Source organism: Carassius gibelio, chromosome A10 (assembly GCF_023724105.1).
Source record: "Carassius gibelio isolate Cgi1373 ecotype wild population from Czech Republic chromosome A10, carGib1.2-hapl.c, whole genome shotgun sequence".
Taxonomy (NCBI): domain Eukaryota; kingdom Metazoa; phylum Chordata; class Actinopteri; order Cypriniformes; family Cyprinidae; genus Carassius; species Carassius gibelio.
Genome location: NC_068380.1, coordinates 8,761,885 through 8,781,035, shown reverse-complemented (window position 1 = coordinate 8,781,035; position 19,151 = coordinate 8,761,885). Strand labels below are relative to the sequence as shown.

General features: G+C 38.5%; 1 protein-coding gene across 7 annotated transcripts in view; it reads right to left on the bottom strand.

The window, feature by feature from the left end:
• The window catches only part of LOC128021078 (homeobox protein cut-like 1), a 109,290-nt gene that overhangs the window by 36,511 nt on the left and 53,628 nt on the right, over positions 1-19,151 (bottom strand). For all 7 annotated transcript variants that reach the window (XM_052607993.1, XM_052607998.1, XM_052607995.1 and 4 more), the window contains exons 4-8: positions 12,698-12,776; positions 9,236-9,373; positions 7,060-7,222; positions 6,448-6,515; positions 6,267-6,333 (exon numbers count right to left, since the gene is read on the bottom strand). In XM_052607993.1, coding sequence (XP_052463953.1) covers positions 6,267-6,333; positions 6,448-6,515; positions 7,060-7,222; positions 9,236-9,373; positions 12,698-12,776 — 515 coding nt within the window. The remainder of the gene's footprint in view (positions 1-6,266; positions 6,334-6,447; positions 6,516-7,059; positions 7,223-9,235; positions 9,374-12,697; positions 12,777-19,151) is intronic.

Genomic DNA, 19,151 nt, shown 5'->3' with positions numbered 1-19,151 from the left:
TAGCAATCAGGCAGGTGTATAATCACCGATAAGAGTTTTCAAGAGAGTAAATCAAACACTAAAGATGTTGATTTACCTGTAATTTCATTGAGATACTATTGAGCTTGAGATACTCTACCTTACCAATAATAGATTTATAAAAGATATATCCAGATGAAAATGGCAAGTTTTATAGCTTGAAAAAAAAAAAAGAATATCTTTCCACAACAAACCACATGATATAAAGTCCTGTTTTTTTTTAATACTACAAATAATACAGGTCGAATTTCACAACAAATTTTAACACTTAAGGTTTGCAGTTTAGAATGCCATAACCATTAGTATAAGCAATAGTGAGAGAGATAACTTAGCTATTCATGCTAGTTAGCGTACTATGGTGTTCCGAGCTCATACCCCCTCATACCGAAGCTATATACCCTCATAATACATCTGCACAATACTGTGGAAATATCAGTGAACAATGTAAGAGATTCTGGGACGGCGAAATGTCTTGCTTGACACAGATGAAATGTTTTCTTTACACTCAGCCGGCGAGCGTACTGTAGATCTGTGCAGATAAATCAGGTGGGTAGGATGAGGTCCACAGTAATTCAAAACCTGCCAGACTGATAGGAGTACAGACAAATGGATCAGACAGAGCAAAAATCCACCCTCCGAAATGTCACACAACCGACAGTGCAGCAGAGACCCTGTCAAGCTAAACACGCTGGATGCGGAGACGAAAAAAGGCTGAGAGGTGCGAACGGGCCTGACATTGCTCTTCTGCCTGGATTTGAGGGAATCAAACTGCACTGTTTATCCGAGTCAGTGCATGTAACATCACAGACAAAAGGATCTGAAGGTATGTTCACAGCAAAAATGCAGTCGCCGCAAGCCCGTGGGGACTGTCATGTCACCCGGAGCCGAAGAAATTCGTGTGCACAGCTCTCACATGCCAGAACCAGCTCACTGGCCCGGTGCACTTCTCCACAGTTTATATCTCACACACACACATATACGCAGAGCCCACATAAGCCACAAACAGAAATTCACTCGCTCTCTCTCCTTTTCTCTCTCTTTTTAACACATGCACACATCCCCGCCTAAACGCACGATCCAACATCTGAACACACACGCACACAATTCCACAAGCCTCACACACAGCTGCTATTTCTGTAAGCTCCCCATCTACTGCCCATTTGTCTCGTAAAGGACACACTGCAAAACCCAACCTGCCACTTTCAGCGCAGGAGAAACAACTTTAATTGCATGTTGTTCCTTTCCAATTCAGTCAGGGAGAAACCAGAGAGAGTTTAACCACGCTGGGAACAAGCACAACAGGCCACACAGCATGACAAACTCAACCCTGAGCCCTGGGATTGTTAAAACTGCCCCGATATAACACACTCAATGTATTTAAAAAAATAATAGGGTTAAGAGATAAACTATTAAGTTTGTATATGACTGATTGCTAAATATGAAAATATAAGTTAATGTTAAATATCTATATGTTGAGGCTACGCCGAATATGTAGTATGTCAAATACAAAAACACTAAGCACAAATACATTGTTAAAATTATTTAAAAATGTTGAACTGTTAAATTAAATATGAAAATGGAATGTAAAAATGGAAACGTTAAATTAAATACAGGTAAGCTGTCTGAAATACAAAAACAGATCGTTAAATACAAATGTTGAGTTAAATAGGAAAACATTAAGTTAAATAGACTGAGTTAAACTGGAAAGCTTAAGTTAAATATAAACTGTAACTAATTCATAAACATTTAAATATGATAATTAAGCATGACTATATTGAGTTAAATATGAAAGTGCTGAATTCTTAAATATGAAAATGATACATTTAAAAACGGAAATGTTCAACTAAATACAAATAAGCTGATTTAAATACTGCGATAATATAAGTTAAACAAAAACCTTAAATTAAATTTAAATAATTCACTTATAACACAAAACTAAGTTACTTTTGAAAACGTTCAATGTGAAATTAAGTTAAATATGGAAACATTAAGTTAAAAATAAAACCAATGTGTTATGTATGAATAACTTGAGTCAAATATGAACACGAGTTAAAAACGCTGAGTTAAAAATTAATACATGAAGTTTAAAAAATGATGACTATAATACATTTTAAAGGCAGTTATTTAAATATATGAAAAGATCAAGTTAAATATAAATGAGTTGAGTTAAATATAAATGCAATAAGTTAAATACGCACATCTAGGTTAAATACGAACTCCAAGTCTGATGTGTCTGATAATGTGTAAAATACACCTCAGCATTTAAAAAAAAAAAACAGTAACGGTTGTGTATCAGCACTGGCGTGTGTTTGTGCAGACATGCATGGGCCGATGCCCGTGTCTGTGCCAGCTGTAGTTACTGAAGCTGGCAGGACGTTAATGAGGAGGTCCTGAGGAGGGATGAGAGGAGTCTTGGATGGAAAAGAAAAAGAACAAGATTAAAATTTCAGCACAACACAGAGCCCTAAGAGAGAGAGAGAGAGAGAGAGAGAGAGAACAAGATAGATGGCTGGGACGACAGACACCTCGCGGGCCTGTGAGAAAGGCGGACATTCCACCCTGAACACGTCTGGGAGGGGAGGGATAGTGGGGGAGGGCAGTGGGGGAGGGGAACAGAGAGATGGAGAGGGAGAGAAGTCGCATACAAACAGTGAAGCGAATTGAAGCATTCCATTATTACGCTTGACTGAACCCTGCTCTTCTTTTCACCCTGAACCCAAGAAACACACACACACACACACACACACACAAACCAAATACACACTCTCTTTGCAGCTGATACCATCCTTCCTTCGGACTGAACTAAAAAAGAGAAAGAGGAAGGGGAGGGTGAGCCGACAGGAAGGGATATGAGAGACAAAAATAGGAATGATGTTACTGGACTGACTAGTTAAAGACAAACTGAATGTTTAAAGGGTGAAAACTGGATTAAAAAACCCAGCAGTTACTCTCCTATCCAACAACACACAAAAAACATGGCAGGTTGAGATTTCAATGATTATTATTAGTTTCCTCCGCATACATGGCATAGATTGCATCAGCAGTTAGGAAGAGTCGGTTTAGAGATTTAAAACTTTGTAAAGTTTAGACGGGTTTTCAGCAGCGTGCACTTAATTGTTATGCCATTCTATTCGACTCCACATTGAATTTAGCACAGTTTTCAATAAGCATGATTGCAAACATCTCTACGGTTCATATATGGGTGATGACCGGTTAACATTATGGATTTTGTGTCCATACCTGCTGGACACCCAGAGCTAACCGCCCTGCATCAAGGCAGAACAACTGCCCACCGAGGGACTTCCTTTCTCATTGGCTTATTACTGAAGCACTGTGGAGCATGACACATATAACTATGTGAATACACGCACACGAACGTCTCGGCACCCTTCCTGTTGAGATCCACCTACTGTCACTGTGGATGAACTGAGCTAACGGAGCATGTAAAACCCTGAGGCCAGGAAAGGGCTCTTAGATGGGGGCGGGATTCCTTTATCCCCTACCAAAGACACATGCACAGAATCACGTAACCTCATTAAGTCAGTAATATCAACAACGACGAAGTCTTGGATTATAGATGTTTCAGGCTTAGGCAAAATAGGATGTGTAAAGCACAAATCTATACGTGTACAGCATGCAGACCACAAAACACTACCAACTACTAGTAAAAAATAATTAACATTTTGGTTAAATGATGACAATTTTGCTTCAATGTAATTTCAAAAAAGTAATGTCAAAAAAGGGAATTTTAAATAATAAAGATTTATATATAGAGAGTTTAAAATATCATCTTGTTGTGTGATGTTGGGTGCCAGAATCAACGGAGTACAGGATCCAATTTGAAATTTTATCTCATATCTGCAGCCACTGGCAGACAAAAATCGACGACAGCTATGGTTTAAAACGCAATAAAATGAGCGGACTGGACAGAAACAATTGTCAAAAATTCTCACAGTTGTAGTGCACACTTCTTATCAGAAAAGGTTCAATTAAGTATTGTCTTTTTGTTGTTATAGATTATGGTTTGTGCTACATGTCTGAAGATTTCTTATGCATCTCACAACATGCAAGAGTAGCCTGCATCGTGTGTGAAAATCTGTGTGCATGTGTGTAAAACAACAAATAATAAACTGTTATTGTATATACATTGTGATTGATTGAGGCTGGAATCTGTAAGAACTTGGTAAAAAAGAATAATCCAATACAGAAAGTCGTTTCTGGATTTCTTGTTTCTAGAAAATATTCATATCTGACTTTAAATGTACTGTATGCAAAGTAATGTAAAGGTAATGTAATGTCACCGTCAACTTACATCATTTACAAGCGGTACAGTACTTTAACTATCTGGCCATTAAATACATACATACGTCTACACATAATAATACATCCTTCACCTTAACTGTTTCATCTTTTTTGTATTTTGGCCCAGATCACTCTCATATGTGACCCTGGACCACAAAACCAGGTGTAACTTTTTCAGAATTGAGACTTATACATCATCTGAAAGCTGAATAAATAAGCTTTCCATTGATGTATGGTCTGTTATTTGGCCGAAATACAAATATTTGAAAATCTGGAATCTGAGGGTGCAAAAAAATCGAAATATTGAGTAAATCCCCTTTAAAGTTGTCCAAACGAAATCCTTTATATTCAATGTAGCACTATCCAATGCATATCACTAATCAAAAATTAAGTTTTGATATGTTTACAGTAGGAAATTGGCAAAATATCTTCACGGAACATGCTCTTTACCTAATATCCTAATGATTTTTGGTCTAAAATAATCACCTAAGCCCAGCCCACAAAAAACATCACATTGTTTACTAATTGAAAAGGGGTCTATATATAAATTAATTATAATTGTATTACGGGATATTTGAAATGCATATACATGTTTTTTATGACTTTTTATTAATTGTTACATAGAAAATCACTTAATTTCATGTGTTTATTTAATCAATTATACACACACACACACACACGTGAACGAGAAGGCAAATCCCTTTAGCGCATTAAATTCATTGCAACATCAACAATGTTATTCCCTTTCATATCCGCAGCAAAATCCTAACCAATAAATTTAGCAAATAATCAGTCATACTTCCTAGACAAAAAATGTACTTAATAAAATAACAAGCTAAAAGAAAGCAGGATGAGAAACAGATATGAGATCTAATGGAGTGGAAACGTTTTACCTGCCACACTCTCTGCAAGAGTCCCCGGGAGAGACCGGGCAGATTGGAAACAGGCCAATGTTATTGAATGTCACAGTGCGTTTTCTTATGTGTGTGCGTGTGTCTCTTTCTTGTTTGCGTTTGTATGCACACAGTCATATTCAAATGTGCTTGAGCATGACAGTGAGATTTCTCTCTCGTTAGATCCGTGTCTACAGTGATCGTGGAATCAAAAGCATGTCTTTTTCTCAAATAAACCCTGCTTTGACCTTTCAGTTCAATCACAGGTCACCACGGAGGGTTTCTGTGCTAAAATAAAGTGACTTTAAATGAACAGTGCTGGGGGTCTGGCACGACATGGTTTGGTTTAATCACAGGTGGTGTAATTATGCCACTCAGTGCAGAGAACTGCGCCGAATCAGCCCACAGCGAGCGCGCTCTGCAACAGGATGCATTCCTCAGTGACAACAAAACGAGGAAATTGCCACCTAACCCCGACCACATGACAGGGAGAGAAGAATGCACACATGCAGACGCACACAGACACACACGCATGACCCAGATCAAGGCAAACAGACACAATGCGCAAACAAAAAGCACGTATGCACAAACCGATTTGCCGCCCACAAAATGTCATCCGATGGTACAAATCCCTTCATTACAGGATTCTCAGAGAATCACTCAGAGCATCCGTGCGAGATACGAAGGATTGTGTCATCCATTATTCAGTCTCGTGTAGCAATAAAAGCATCATGGGCGGGACGTGAGGACTATTGAATATCACCTTGTCCCTGAATGAAGGTGTGATTTTACCACACTGTGTTTTCCCCCATAATCAAACCTGTCTGCAGAAGGATTATGAGCTGTTTTAGTGCGGATCAAAGGGGTGTGTGTGTTTGTCTGTGTCTGTACGGACACGCAAATGTGGGTAATTGTGTGTGCAAAGGTGAGACAAGCACACAGCATGCCTAGCAGACAAGTCAAGGAAATACAGAAGGGGGAATCCAAGCCATTTCGATACTAATCCACGCTGGCTCCTGTTGCGTCCCATCAGAATGAAAACTGGCTACTCACTTTGCTGTGGATTCTTCATCGTATTTTATCTTCAGTTCATCGAGTTCTGCCTGAGTTGCTTCAAGTGCTGTGGAACAAATGAAATGCATGTTGGTAAAACAGGCTTAAAGAGTCAACTACGTCAGATTACATGTATGCAACTGCACAAACACCCAACTTGACGGTTAATGCATTAGCAAACCTGTTTGTAAGGACTGCGTTTTCATGTCCAAGTCTTCTGTCCTGCTGTCCTGGCTCGGCTGTGGCTGACTGCATAGACATCCAGAGGAGAATTAAAACAGCTGTACATTGACAACTAAAACTAATTTCCCAACATATATTAATGTGCAGACAGGATAGACACATTTACACAGAGTACTGCAAACTGATATGAACATTTGAATAATCACTAGATACAGTGCATATAAATAAAATGACTAGTTGCAGTGATATTATATAACTTTTGTAACGTTTAATGATTAAATATTTCTGATGTGAACATACAGCTATATCTTCTATTGAACTGCCTAGTTTTTCCTTTTTGGTTATAATACTGTTGTGCGTTTATTAGGTTTTATATATTTAGTGATTACATTTAGTTACCAAACAGTTTGCTTAAGAACTGAGAAATTCGTTTTTCAAGCTATGCGTTTATGTTCTTATGATTTCTCTGATGTTATTTCAAACTTACCTATGTAGCTCAAAGCTACTAGCTAGGAAGGCAGCTTGCTAGTTTTTGAAACACAGCCTATGAATTCATAACGCGATCATGGAGACTAATGCTGTATTGGATTTGTGCAACAGTCAGGCTAACCTCTCCTTGTCTGCATAGTTGTTAGGAAGGTTTTCCCCTTTGCTTTCCCCCTCTTCTCTTCCTGATGGGTCCTGGTTCTGATCGGGAGCTTCCTCTGTGTTCTTGGCCTGCAGAGAATGCTCATACTGCTCCAGCTTCTCTTTAAGTGCTTTAATAGTGACTTCTGTAGAAGAGAAACAGAGAGAAGCATGAAAAAGACAGACAGCGGAGACCTAGGGGTGTGTGGGGTTTAGGTTTTGTCTACACTGCGGGGCTCAATTGTCCCCCAAGGATAGCAAACCCTGAAATCGGCCAAGAGGAAAACCACTTAATAAGTATACTACATTATATCTTTAAGGAACAATTCACCCAAAAATGACAAATCTGTCATCATTTACTAACCCTCAAGTCGTTCCAAAACCATATAGCTTTCTTTCTTCCATGGAACACAAAAGGAGCGATGAAGACCATGGCAGTTACAATGAATGGGCACTGCAGCTTCAAAAAGACACAAACGCATCATAAAAGTAGTTCATATGACTATATTCCAATTCTTATGGAGCCACGTGTCTTCTTTGTGTGAAAACAAACCAAAATGGAAGTCATTTTTCACTGAAAATCCGACTCCGTGATCCAGTCAGTGCAGTTCTCGAGGTAACAGCCCACTTAAGGGAAAATTATCACTGAATAATGTCTTTAATTTTTTCACCCAAAGCTACTGTATGTCATATGAACAACTTTTATCATACATTATTAGTGCCTTTGATTTGCGAATTGAATTTTCGAGGTTCAAAAATGATGCAATGTAATGGCATGGAAAACATTCTTTGTAATTGCATGCTTCCTGTTCTACAGCAGGAAGTCATTTGGGTTTGAAACGGTTCATGGTGAGTAAACTAAATTTCCATTTAATGGTGAAATGTTCATTTAAAGAAAATGCTAAACCGAGTTACATTTATGATTAGGGTAAGAGGATAGGAAAGCTCAGTATAAAAACAACTGAAGTCAAGGGGAAGTCCCCTCTGTGACAGAAAAATGTGTGTTTACATGCCTACACACACACATCCACACAAAATATCCCTGATAGAGAGCGTTTTCCTCTTCTCTCCATCTCATGCACGGCCATCTGCGGTGATTTAAACTCTAACACTTCACCGCTGACACATAATCAATGAGCAGCAGTCCCACAAGAGCCCTTTTAGACCCTTAAATGCTAAACTGGACTTTAAACACTGGGAGACTGGAGGATCACTGACCTGAGAAAGATCAGCGTGTAGAATGGGAAGGATTACCTAGCGGACCGCTCAAACGGAAACACACCTGTGTGTGTGTACATGCACACATGTGTCTGCGACAGAGAGGTCGCATGTGGCGGTACCTAAGGCTCATGTGGGACAAATAAAATATTGCCGCTATTGAACTGCATCGATTAGGGGATTTCCACAGACCTTTGTTTATGTAAAAAAAAAAAAAAAAAAAAAAAAAGGAAAAACCAGGAAACATGTCTGGCTGAAACAGCAGCGGGACAGAAATAGAGCTCAGATGACTACAGCTCACTTGAACAAAAATAGGGCCCTGTTTATGTGGGTACACATATGCTGCCTGCCAACATGACATATGCCTAACTCATTTAATCGGCTAGGTACAGATAAATCCTGTTTTACAAAATAAAAGTGCTTTCAAATGGCATTTCATTAAAATTATGTGACATAATTCTGAGGGTAATAAAATATTCAGCAGGAAGTAATGAAGTGATTTAATAAAACTTGATTTTATCCATTAAGATGGATTGTATAAAGCAAGCTAAGACCGAATAGTTAATAAATAGACAAAAAAAAAATTGTAATGCTGTGAAATATTATTACAATGTAAAATAACTTTTCTATTTGAATCTATTTTAAAACTTATTTCTAAAATAGCAAAGCTGAAATGTATTATTTAATGTAGGCGTGGGTGTGGGTGTAAACCATGATATGCTTGTTAAGTTTGGTGTCAGTAAGATTAATATGATATTGATAAAAAGTGATATAGACATTTATCATGTTTTAAATATTTATTGATGTTGTTGATTGAATGAACTCCATTCAAAGGAATACATTTTTTGTTTACAAAATTAAAACAATTTCTATATATATGTGTGTGTGTGTGTGTTGTTGTTTTCCTTCATTTCAAGCAGCATTGAGAAGCTGGTGGTTACCTTGGTTTTTAACCTCTGCAATTTCTCGTTCGTACTCTTGTAGTGTATCTTTGAGTCTCTGGTTTTCTGTCTCCAAGTCGTGCATCTTCCGACCAGTCACCTGGAGTTGCTGACCTGCCTCCAGAGCCGAGACAGGATCTGAAACACACATCCGCACACACACGGCTCAGAATATCGGGCGTCCCACGTTCAGAGCAGGTGAAAGGTTCGATTGAGTGAATGAGAGCTCAGTGTATGGAGATCAGTGTGGGCCAGTCTCTGTGCAGCTCGACGAAATACCTTAAAGTGTTTTTGCATTTTTGCGGATTGTCAACCGCAGCTAAAAATGTTAACTAGAAAAACAAACCAAGCCAAAACACGCCAATAAATCCACACTATGCTCCAGCACCTCGGTTTAACTTCTTGCTTGGTTAAATCACACTAACAAAAAAGACCCATGGTGTTATCACTGATTTTATACAGATATCACGCAAGTACTGTGTTTTCTTGACATGTACCATGGTAATAGTAATTTACACAAGTAATTTACACAATATGCACTCATTATTCATAAATAATGTTTATTAATAATTAACTAAACATCTCCTTTAAAAGTTACAACTGAAAAACACTGAATAGTAAAAGCCCTTTGGAACGACCACAAACTAAGGGCAGTAGAATTCTCTGCAAAAACAAAGCAAAATAAATATTTTGATATATACAAAAATAGAAAACATAATACCGGTAAATATAATAATAGTTTATATATCATAAACTATATAAAATTAGAAATACAAAAATAAAACCATTAGGCTGACAACTTTCAGGTTAGCAGGTTGTCAGTTATAATAATTCATATTTGGCAGGGTGTTCATTTGTTTCTTACATAAAGGAAATGCGATGTTAAGTGAAAGCGGGGTCGAACGCAGCGGTGGTAAGGGACCAGTGCCAACCCTTCACACTGAAGTACTAAGACATTCTGACACACACACACACACACACACACACACACTTTTTCATCACTGTCTATCCCCCTCAAATGCTAATTGCTATATGACTAATTATGGCCCTGTTCCCGTTGATTTTCCTTAATGAGACAGCCAAGTTAATTATGTAATCAAACTATTTTATTAGCCCCTGCGGAACATGAAAGTAAAAGAGAGAGAGTGTGTGAGTACAGTCGGAGAACGAAAAGCTGACAGAGAGGAAATAAAACATGTCATTCCTATGCACGTTGTCCATGAAGCTACAGTCGAGATCGCAGTTTTCGGCTTACATCCCTCCCCCTCTCTGTCTTCTCTTCTGAAGGTACAGGAAATGCTGATGGGGTGTGTTATGTGTGATGTGCATGTGTGGTGCGTGAGAGTGTGTCATATCTAAAAACTGCAAGAGGAAGTCTGAATGTGAATGATATGCTGTCTTAGTGTGTTCCCTTTTGTAGCCAAGGCAACTGCCATTTCAGTTCAACTCGGCTTGACGGGCGGCCATGCGTGTCTATCGCTCACTTCTGAACGTGACTGTCATGTGACTGAAATGACCAGCCAATTCAAATCTGATTTACACAGGCACATCAGTTTGGATGCGTGTCATTTGATGTACAACACAACACCACAAGCACATTTTTTTCCATTAGGTTGGTTTCTGAAACTAAACTCAAGTTAAGTGCCTCCCTGAAAGAAGCTATAGAGGACACGTGGGAACGTTTAGAGGCTTTACCGTCAATTATAGCACGGATATAACATCTATGAGATGCATTCAGCTTCTAAAAAGCAAAAACGTGAATAAAAACATTCAAATAATTTGTGAATAAGTGAAAAGCGACAACTGTGTTTAAATGCAGGAGTGAATCCTCTAAATTACTGTTACAGTGTGAACAGAATACTAGAGTCACTTCTGAATTCACAATGGCTGCATAGCAATATTTTGAGATCTTGCAGGTGTAAACAAGAAACACATTTGATCTCAGTCATACAGACAGTACACAGTATATTTTTCAGGCGTGAATTAAAATGCTGTTCCCATAAATATTTAAAATCAGTCTGAACAGAATATGGAACAGTACACACACACACACACACACACACATATATATATATTCTTCAGGATTACTAGAAACTTCCAAGCAGGTGTGATTTGGAGCTGGTTGAAGCTAAACTCTGCAGAGCTGTGGCCCTCCATGAATTGTTTGAGACCAGTGATATATACACATACACACACACACATACATATACACACACACACACACAGATATATATATATACATATATATACATATACATATATATATATATATATATATATATATATATATATATATATATATATATATATATAATCAGAGTTCAGAAACAATATTAGCAATGGATTTTATAAAGAGAATATCAGTCTTGTGAAGAAGTTAAATGTTGGCATTAAGGTGCCTGAAACACTTCCTAACACACACCACAATGCTCACACACAAACAAGCCTATGCAGTGTACCAGTGTAACTATCACAAGATAATTTGTCAAGCTGTGATCACATTCACAGACACATAGACAGGACTGGACAAGCTCCAGATTTCACAGATAGAAACAGACATTCCCAGACTAGACCTCCCACTCCAACATCCTGCAACACACACATACAGTTCCCTCTCAAATACACAACACGTACATATAAAAGGCAGTCAAATGCACTTGCGCACACTTCCAGACACACAGACACGCCATTGAGCTGGCCCGGGATCTCCAGACCGCAGCACTGTGATAATTTAGGGATGTATTAAGTAGTTGTGAAGTCAGACAGTCCAACCTGCTCCAACAGGCCCAGGCGGCACTGTCTGTCTGACTGACTGCCTCCCTGTTGCTCAGCTGATGTGGGCGGAGCTACACAGCTAGATTCATGTGTGTGTTTATCTGTAGGGAGCTCTGACGGTTTCCCAAGCTAAAGTTTAGTTCAGCCAGTAGTAGTCTCTCTCAGCACACTCCATAGTCGCACTTGCTTAATGGGGGTTTGAGACATTACCTGCACTTACTTGTGGTGAACTTCATTCAGAATGAAGCACAACTCTATCGAGCGGTGGAGCTAAAGATGTTTCAAGATGTCACATGAACCTTTGCGGCACCATTAACTTATTATAGATCAGTGAATCAGAACATTACCATACAAAAACTGAGGATCCAGGGGCCATTATCTCACCGTTAGAAAGCCAATTCAGAAGATTAAAAGGTGTTTGTGGGGCAATGAATGCGGATTTTATTAGAACCCAAGTTCCTTCGTGTGTGGAGTTTGGAACGGAGTGGGTCTCTAAAGCCGTAGAAGTCATTAAGACGGCCTGTGCGTGTGCGTGTGTGTGTGTGTGTGTGTTTTAGACACTAGAGACGGAAGTCTCATAAATATGACTGATGTGTTTACAGTATTCTCGCCTCAGTGAAACACTACAGCAGTGTGTGTGTGTGTGTGTGTGTGTGAGAAGCCAGCTCAGAGCGAGCCGAGACATACCTGGGACATCGATTAATCTCTTGTACACGCTGAGGAAAGCAGCCTCTGATTCTTTACTTCTTTTACTCAAGGCGTCGATCTGAAACAATGAGGGAAAAAAAACACTATAACTGAATTGTGTGCGCTTGGAACTGCAGGCTTGGTAACTGCATTAGCAACCAGGCTGAAATTTGCATGCATTAGCAGCAATGACGAGTCCATTAAAGATGGCCATATGGAAAACAGCCTAAAAAAAAGATTTCGAACTCACACGCGCACATTACGTGCATCACTTACCACCTATTCGACCTAAATAAAACAGCTAAGTGTACATAACCGTGACCCTCTTCATTCACACACAGTAAATCATGTATGTTTTGACGTGTGCGATATTTTTCCAAGAGCTGGGTCAAGGCATTTTGGGGGCAAACTTCAGGTGTATACGCTGGGGCCGTTTCGGGTTCGCTTTATATAGAAGGTAATTATCAGGTATAAATCCAAATCCCTGTGAGCATGAGATGACAGAAACAGGTAATGAGGGACTCTGATAATGAGAAGAACTTTTGGCCTTAATATAGAGTACCGCAGACGTGTACGTATGGGCAAATTACATAGTGTATCTGGGTTACAGCTCCCACTGCAAGGAGAGGCCTTCATCATTTCCTGAAGATAGATGATTTTCAGAACGGTGGCCGCAGTCACTGAGGTGCCGCCCACTAACTTAATCTAACTGTCAATTTGCTGAAAGATGCATGATCACGGTCATAACAGATGTCGATAGAAGACAATACAGATTCAATTCACAATATTCTTAATCTTTAACAAAAAAGTTCCTACTTGAGCTTCAATGAAAATGTGGAGACGATGAAAAATGTGTTAACTTTTGTCACCCCCCCCCCCCACCACCATTATTATTACTTATTATTATTATTATTATTATTATTAATAATAATAATAATAATAAATAAATTATTTAAAATATTCTAATTAAATAATTTAATAAATTAATTCATTTTTTATTTTTATAAAAAATATATTATATAAAAAAATATATTATAAGACATACTTATTGGGACATTTTTACTATTAATATGTACACATCACAGGAAACATAATGGCACAGCATGACACAGGAAATATCACAGAATATATGAAAAATAACTCTCAATAACCTAGAATTACAGCCGAATCACTGAATAAGCCTCTGTAAGCCTCTGCTTTCCAAGGTTTCACTGGGACAGATGACCTTATTGACCCTTCGGTGGCAATGCATGACAGCTGGAACAAACCCAGTGCCATAACACACAGCAATAAGAAAGAGCGAGAGCATGAGACAGAAGAGAGAAAAGATTGCAATACAGGCTCTTCAGTTAACACAGCTCTAATAAAGACACTGATCTCTCCTAATCTGAATACACACACAGCTGTGGTGATTCTGGCCAGATTATGATACATCATCCATCTGCCTTCTGCTACAGTTTGACCAAAAAGTACCCTGTTGATACTATATTTTGTTATTGATGTCAATACATGTGATGCTAACACTAAGATAATGGGTGATTCCCTAATAAGCATAAAACACAGTGTAAACAAATATTGTTGATAAAGTGACTATTCATTTTAATTACATTGGACTATTATTATTAAAGGTTTTCATGCTGGGATCCACATAATTTATCAAGAAGATAAATAATGGTAAACAATAAATAGATGATATTCAAGTTTTATTGTATATTATGTTGTCTAAATAAAAAAATTAAGCACTAAAATGTATGTAAGTAATATATATTTTTAACATTTTCTATATTAGGGGCTTATCGCTATGCATTTTGGGGCTGCTTTCTCCACACTGGGTACATTGCTTGGCTAAAATGAGGTATCTTATGAGGCAGCATAATTAGGTTGCCTACCTTTTGGGGACAGCTTTTGAGTTGGAACCAATACTGCCTCTTTGGCCAATTCACTAGGTTTGGAATAGTACAGTATTTCAGTATTTCCACCCAATGTAACATTTCTTAAGCTGCTAAGAACTGCATTTATCAGTGTCTTAAAAATGTGACAACCAAAGCCAGGAGAAATGTCTTGGATCGACACAAACAGATCAGAGTGATTGTCTTCAGTAGGGTGTGGTGAACCACATACAGAAATTATAAAATGCCATTGCAGCACTTTCCCACCGTGCAACTCTGATGATGACAGCGTGCTGTAGAACCAGCATGCAGTCTTGCCCAACTGGGCCAAATCTAACAAACTGGGTCAAACCTGAGAGGAAACAAGAACCCAAATCAGTACAGCCTGTATACAGTAATTTAAGAGCTGCTAAAAACTGAACCAAATCTTCACCTAGATTAACCCGAGTTCTACATTCTAACAGCTGGAGCAAAGACCTGGAAAATTCCAGAAACTCAAATTTGAAATGGATTCTCAAGATTCTAGAACTCAATGTTATGATTGCTGACAAAAACAAAAACACACACAAAAATTTGTTGTTTACTAATATATGTCATATATAATAATAATAATAATAAATACTAACAGTTATAATACAAATATAAAAAATAATATAGCTGAGAATAAATAATCTGTGTATATGACCTTGTTAAAAATAATTTTTAGAAAATTGCACTTAACATTGAATGTAATGAGAGGGGCGGGGCCGAGAGTCGTGGGAACGGAGCGAGGCCGGTGGAGTTAACAAGAATGCGCGACACCTGCGCAACACTGGTCTCGAGTCCCACGGAGGAGCTCCGGAAGGATAAAAGAAGTGTCAAAAGTGTTAGACGAGAGAGAACCAGGCCTGGATTTTGTTGTGTGTTTTGGTCATTTTTCTGCGCGACAGTCGTCTATGAGGGGCTTTTGCGCTATTCTGTGTTTATTTTGTTATTAAAGTTTTATTTCAATGTTCGCCGGTTCCCGTCTCCTCCTTCCCATACTACGAACTGTGTTACAATGATTTTACTGATTTGCACGTGAAGTTTGGGTTTTTATGGAGGAGCAAAAGCACACAGCTAGAAAGGGGGCAGAATGGGGTGAAATAACGGTTTTATCTCAATTATTGGATTTTTATAATCGTTAGAAATAGACATTGAAACTTTATTTCGATTAATTGCACAACTCTAGTACAAATACCACTAGTATATAATTATACCTTCACTAGTTTCATTAGTACATTACTAGATACTCTTTAGTGCCTTCATTTTAGCACCATTAATTGTTTAAAAAAAATTCACTTATGCTGTGCTTATCGACATTTTGGTTGTTTTTACAAGACATCACAATGGTCACATAAGAGAGTTCATAAAATTCAGAGTTTCCATACTGTAATTAAAAGTTTGACGAAGACGCAAGTGGTTTTTAAAGGATGGGAACTTGTAATTATGGTAATTCTGGCATGACGTGAATGCAGCATCAGATCCTCCAGGGTTCTTCAAAATACTAGAGCTCAAAGCCTTCAATAGATCCTGCACATGTCAGTCTTTCTAAGCCTCACTCAAACGGCAGTACCCCACACCCAAAAACAATGTGGTCTGAATCAACAGTATTGCTTTTATCCATTAAGAAAATGTGGAACTCCTGTGCTGTTTACATGTTCACAAGTGTTGTGTGTTTGGTCTTCCAGCAGCGGAACATCAAATAAAAGCTGTAAATCTGCAGCCCCGAGACTGCCGGCCTTGATGGATGGAACAGGGCAGTTGCCACTGTAAATATCCAACATGTAACAGACTTTTCACTCCTATGGGAAAGAAATTAAACATTTTCAGATGTTTCTTGCCGGAAAACATCTGGATCGGCCGAGGCAGGGCCAAGTTCTGCAGCCCTCTTGCAGATGGAGCAATTAAACTTGCCTCTCTTACACTCTCTCACTCGGCACGGGTCCACGTCTACCCCTGAAATCCAGCAGGAACCAAAGACAGTTTTTCAGCTCTCAGAGCTCTGAACCAGACAGAGCACAGAGGAGGTAAAGAGACTGTAAGGCATCCTAGAATCAGGCAGAAGCGGCGTGTATGACTTTGTGGTTACCATCAGCAGCTCTGCATAGGTTATCTGCTATTCTCTTACTCTGCTACCAGCTCAATCTGACGGCCTGAGCATCTGGCATCATCATGCTGCGGGACATACACACAAAGTCATGCAAAGAGCCTCACAGACATTAGACCCTTCAAATATACACATACAAACGGACACACATCAGGGCTAGTTGTCATGCATGAAAATCTGTCACAAAAGTTTCACTACCTTTTTTTTTTAATTCACTTTTGTTCAGCAAGGATGCATTAAATTGATCAAAAGTGACAGTATAGATAGAACATACTGAAAAATCAATCCTAAAAAAAAAATAATTAAGAATCACAGCATATTAGAATGATTTCTGATACACTAAAGACTGTAATAATGGCTGCTGAAAATTCAGCTTTGCCAACACAAGAATAAATTACATTTATAATATAGTCAAACAGAAAACGGTTATTTTAATATTTCACAATATTTCATTGATCAAATGCAGCCTTAAGCATATGATTTTTTTTCTTTCAGAAACATAAAAAACTACTTTTTTACTGTTTTTTTTAAACCTGAGAAACATTAAGTAAAAAGTGTGACAAATATATCCCCAGTTTCCCCTACAATACATTTCACACCAAACACACATTTACACAAACACACACAGTCAGTTCCGCCTCTTTGAACCATACAACACACAGACTATGTGGCATCAAAAGCATGCCAGTTTAAACAGCATTATTCCCTTATGGTACAGCCGGAACAGGGACTGAGAAGGGTGGGGGGAACAGTTATAAATAGCTCTTGTTTCTGTGGGGGAGCATAGACTTGGCACTGCTGATAGCAGAGTCAAAAAACTCCATTAGTTCTACTGACCTGCATCGCCCTCCAAACAGACGATCAGACTTCATACATATCTGACCCTCGAGTTTCTTTTAGTTCTGTTTTTGTCTCATTTTTGGTAGACTTAGAGTGACAGGAAATTATTAAGGAGGGAAATGAGTGGTGCACACTGCAGATTCAAACCTACATCTCCCACATGAGCACCAAGGCTAAACGTGTCAGAAGAACATGCATCAGAAAGAGATCGCTAGGTGATTACCTACATAAACAGATTCACAACCTACACACATACACTTTAACTTTGTTTGCCTATATATATAGACAGTTTAACGATCTCAGATTCATCCGTCACTGGATCCAAACTCATTTAGCCGAGCTGCCACTAACCTCGTCTCTCCTCAGCACTTGGCCATCTTGAGTCTCTGCAGACTCCGGCCCACTAAAATTACTGCACAATTACATCAAATCAATACTGACTTCCAAATCTGTAGAACTTCCAGGGCACTCTATAAACGGCTGCCAGAGTGATGAGCTCTCTTCACCGAGATCTTTGCTGGCGGGTCAACTTACTCCCTCCCTCTCTCAGTCTCGCACTCTTTTCTTTCAGAATGTTGAATTTTCCACTTTGTAATGAAGATTATTTATTATCAAAATGAAGCTTGAGATAAGAAGCTAAATGCGGGCAAATCGGGAATAAGTGGTCTCAGATCAAAATGAAAAATTTGAGGGAAACAAAGTTAATGTAAATAAAATAAGCACATGACTGATGGCTAGAGCAAGGACCACGGCAGAGTAAACGAACATCTAACAAAATAAACAAAACGAAAATAAGCAGTGCTATAGGACTTTTTTTCTTTGTTCATGTTTTATCTGAAACAGCGCACCATGTGAAACAAAACAAAAAAACAAAACACAACACAAAACATAAAACATAAAACAAAACATAAAACAAAACAAAAAAACAAAACACAAAAAAACTAAAACAAAAAAACTAAACAAAAAACAATTAGATGACTGGCTATACCAATTTTTTTCGTCTCGCTTGGTAATGTCTTATCTTAAGTAGGGTGAGCCAGCACCACCTCAGGTACCATCACCCCAAAAAAAAAAAAACATCCGAGGTTATAGGCTACTATGCAGTCCATCAAGCCTTTTTGAACATCTGTAACATGTGGCTTTGCCTCTGGGGCAGAAGTATAAATGAGCAAAAACTCTTTACAATTAAGTACAGTGACCCCCCTCACCCCTCGTCTCTGATTTACACACACATGCATGTGCAACCCCAAAAAGGGCCCCAGCCGCGTGCTATGTACAGCTCCCTATTGTACTCTCATTTCCTGACAGGAAAAGAGGAGGCTCTCGCTCTCTCTAACAAAAAAAATGACATGTGGCAAGGACTCTGCAGTGACCCACGAGATCAGTGTCAGTCTGACTCAAACGTGCTATTTTAACAAACCCACCGTTACAGGAAAACGGAAGATAGAAATTAAACTGAAAAAAAAAAAAACATTCACCCACTGCTAACGGTTGTATTCATTGCTCTGTCTGCCATTATGAATTATATATGTGCTCTATCTTTTTGTTTAAAATTGGTGCTGTAAAATTGAAGTCTCTTCGTCTATTTTAAGATTTA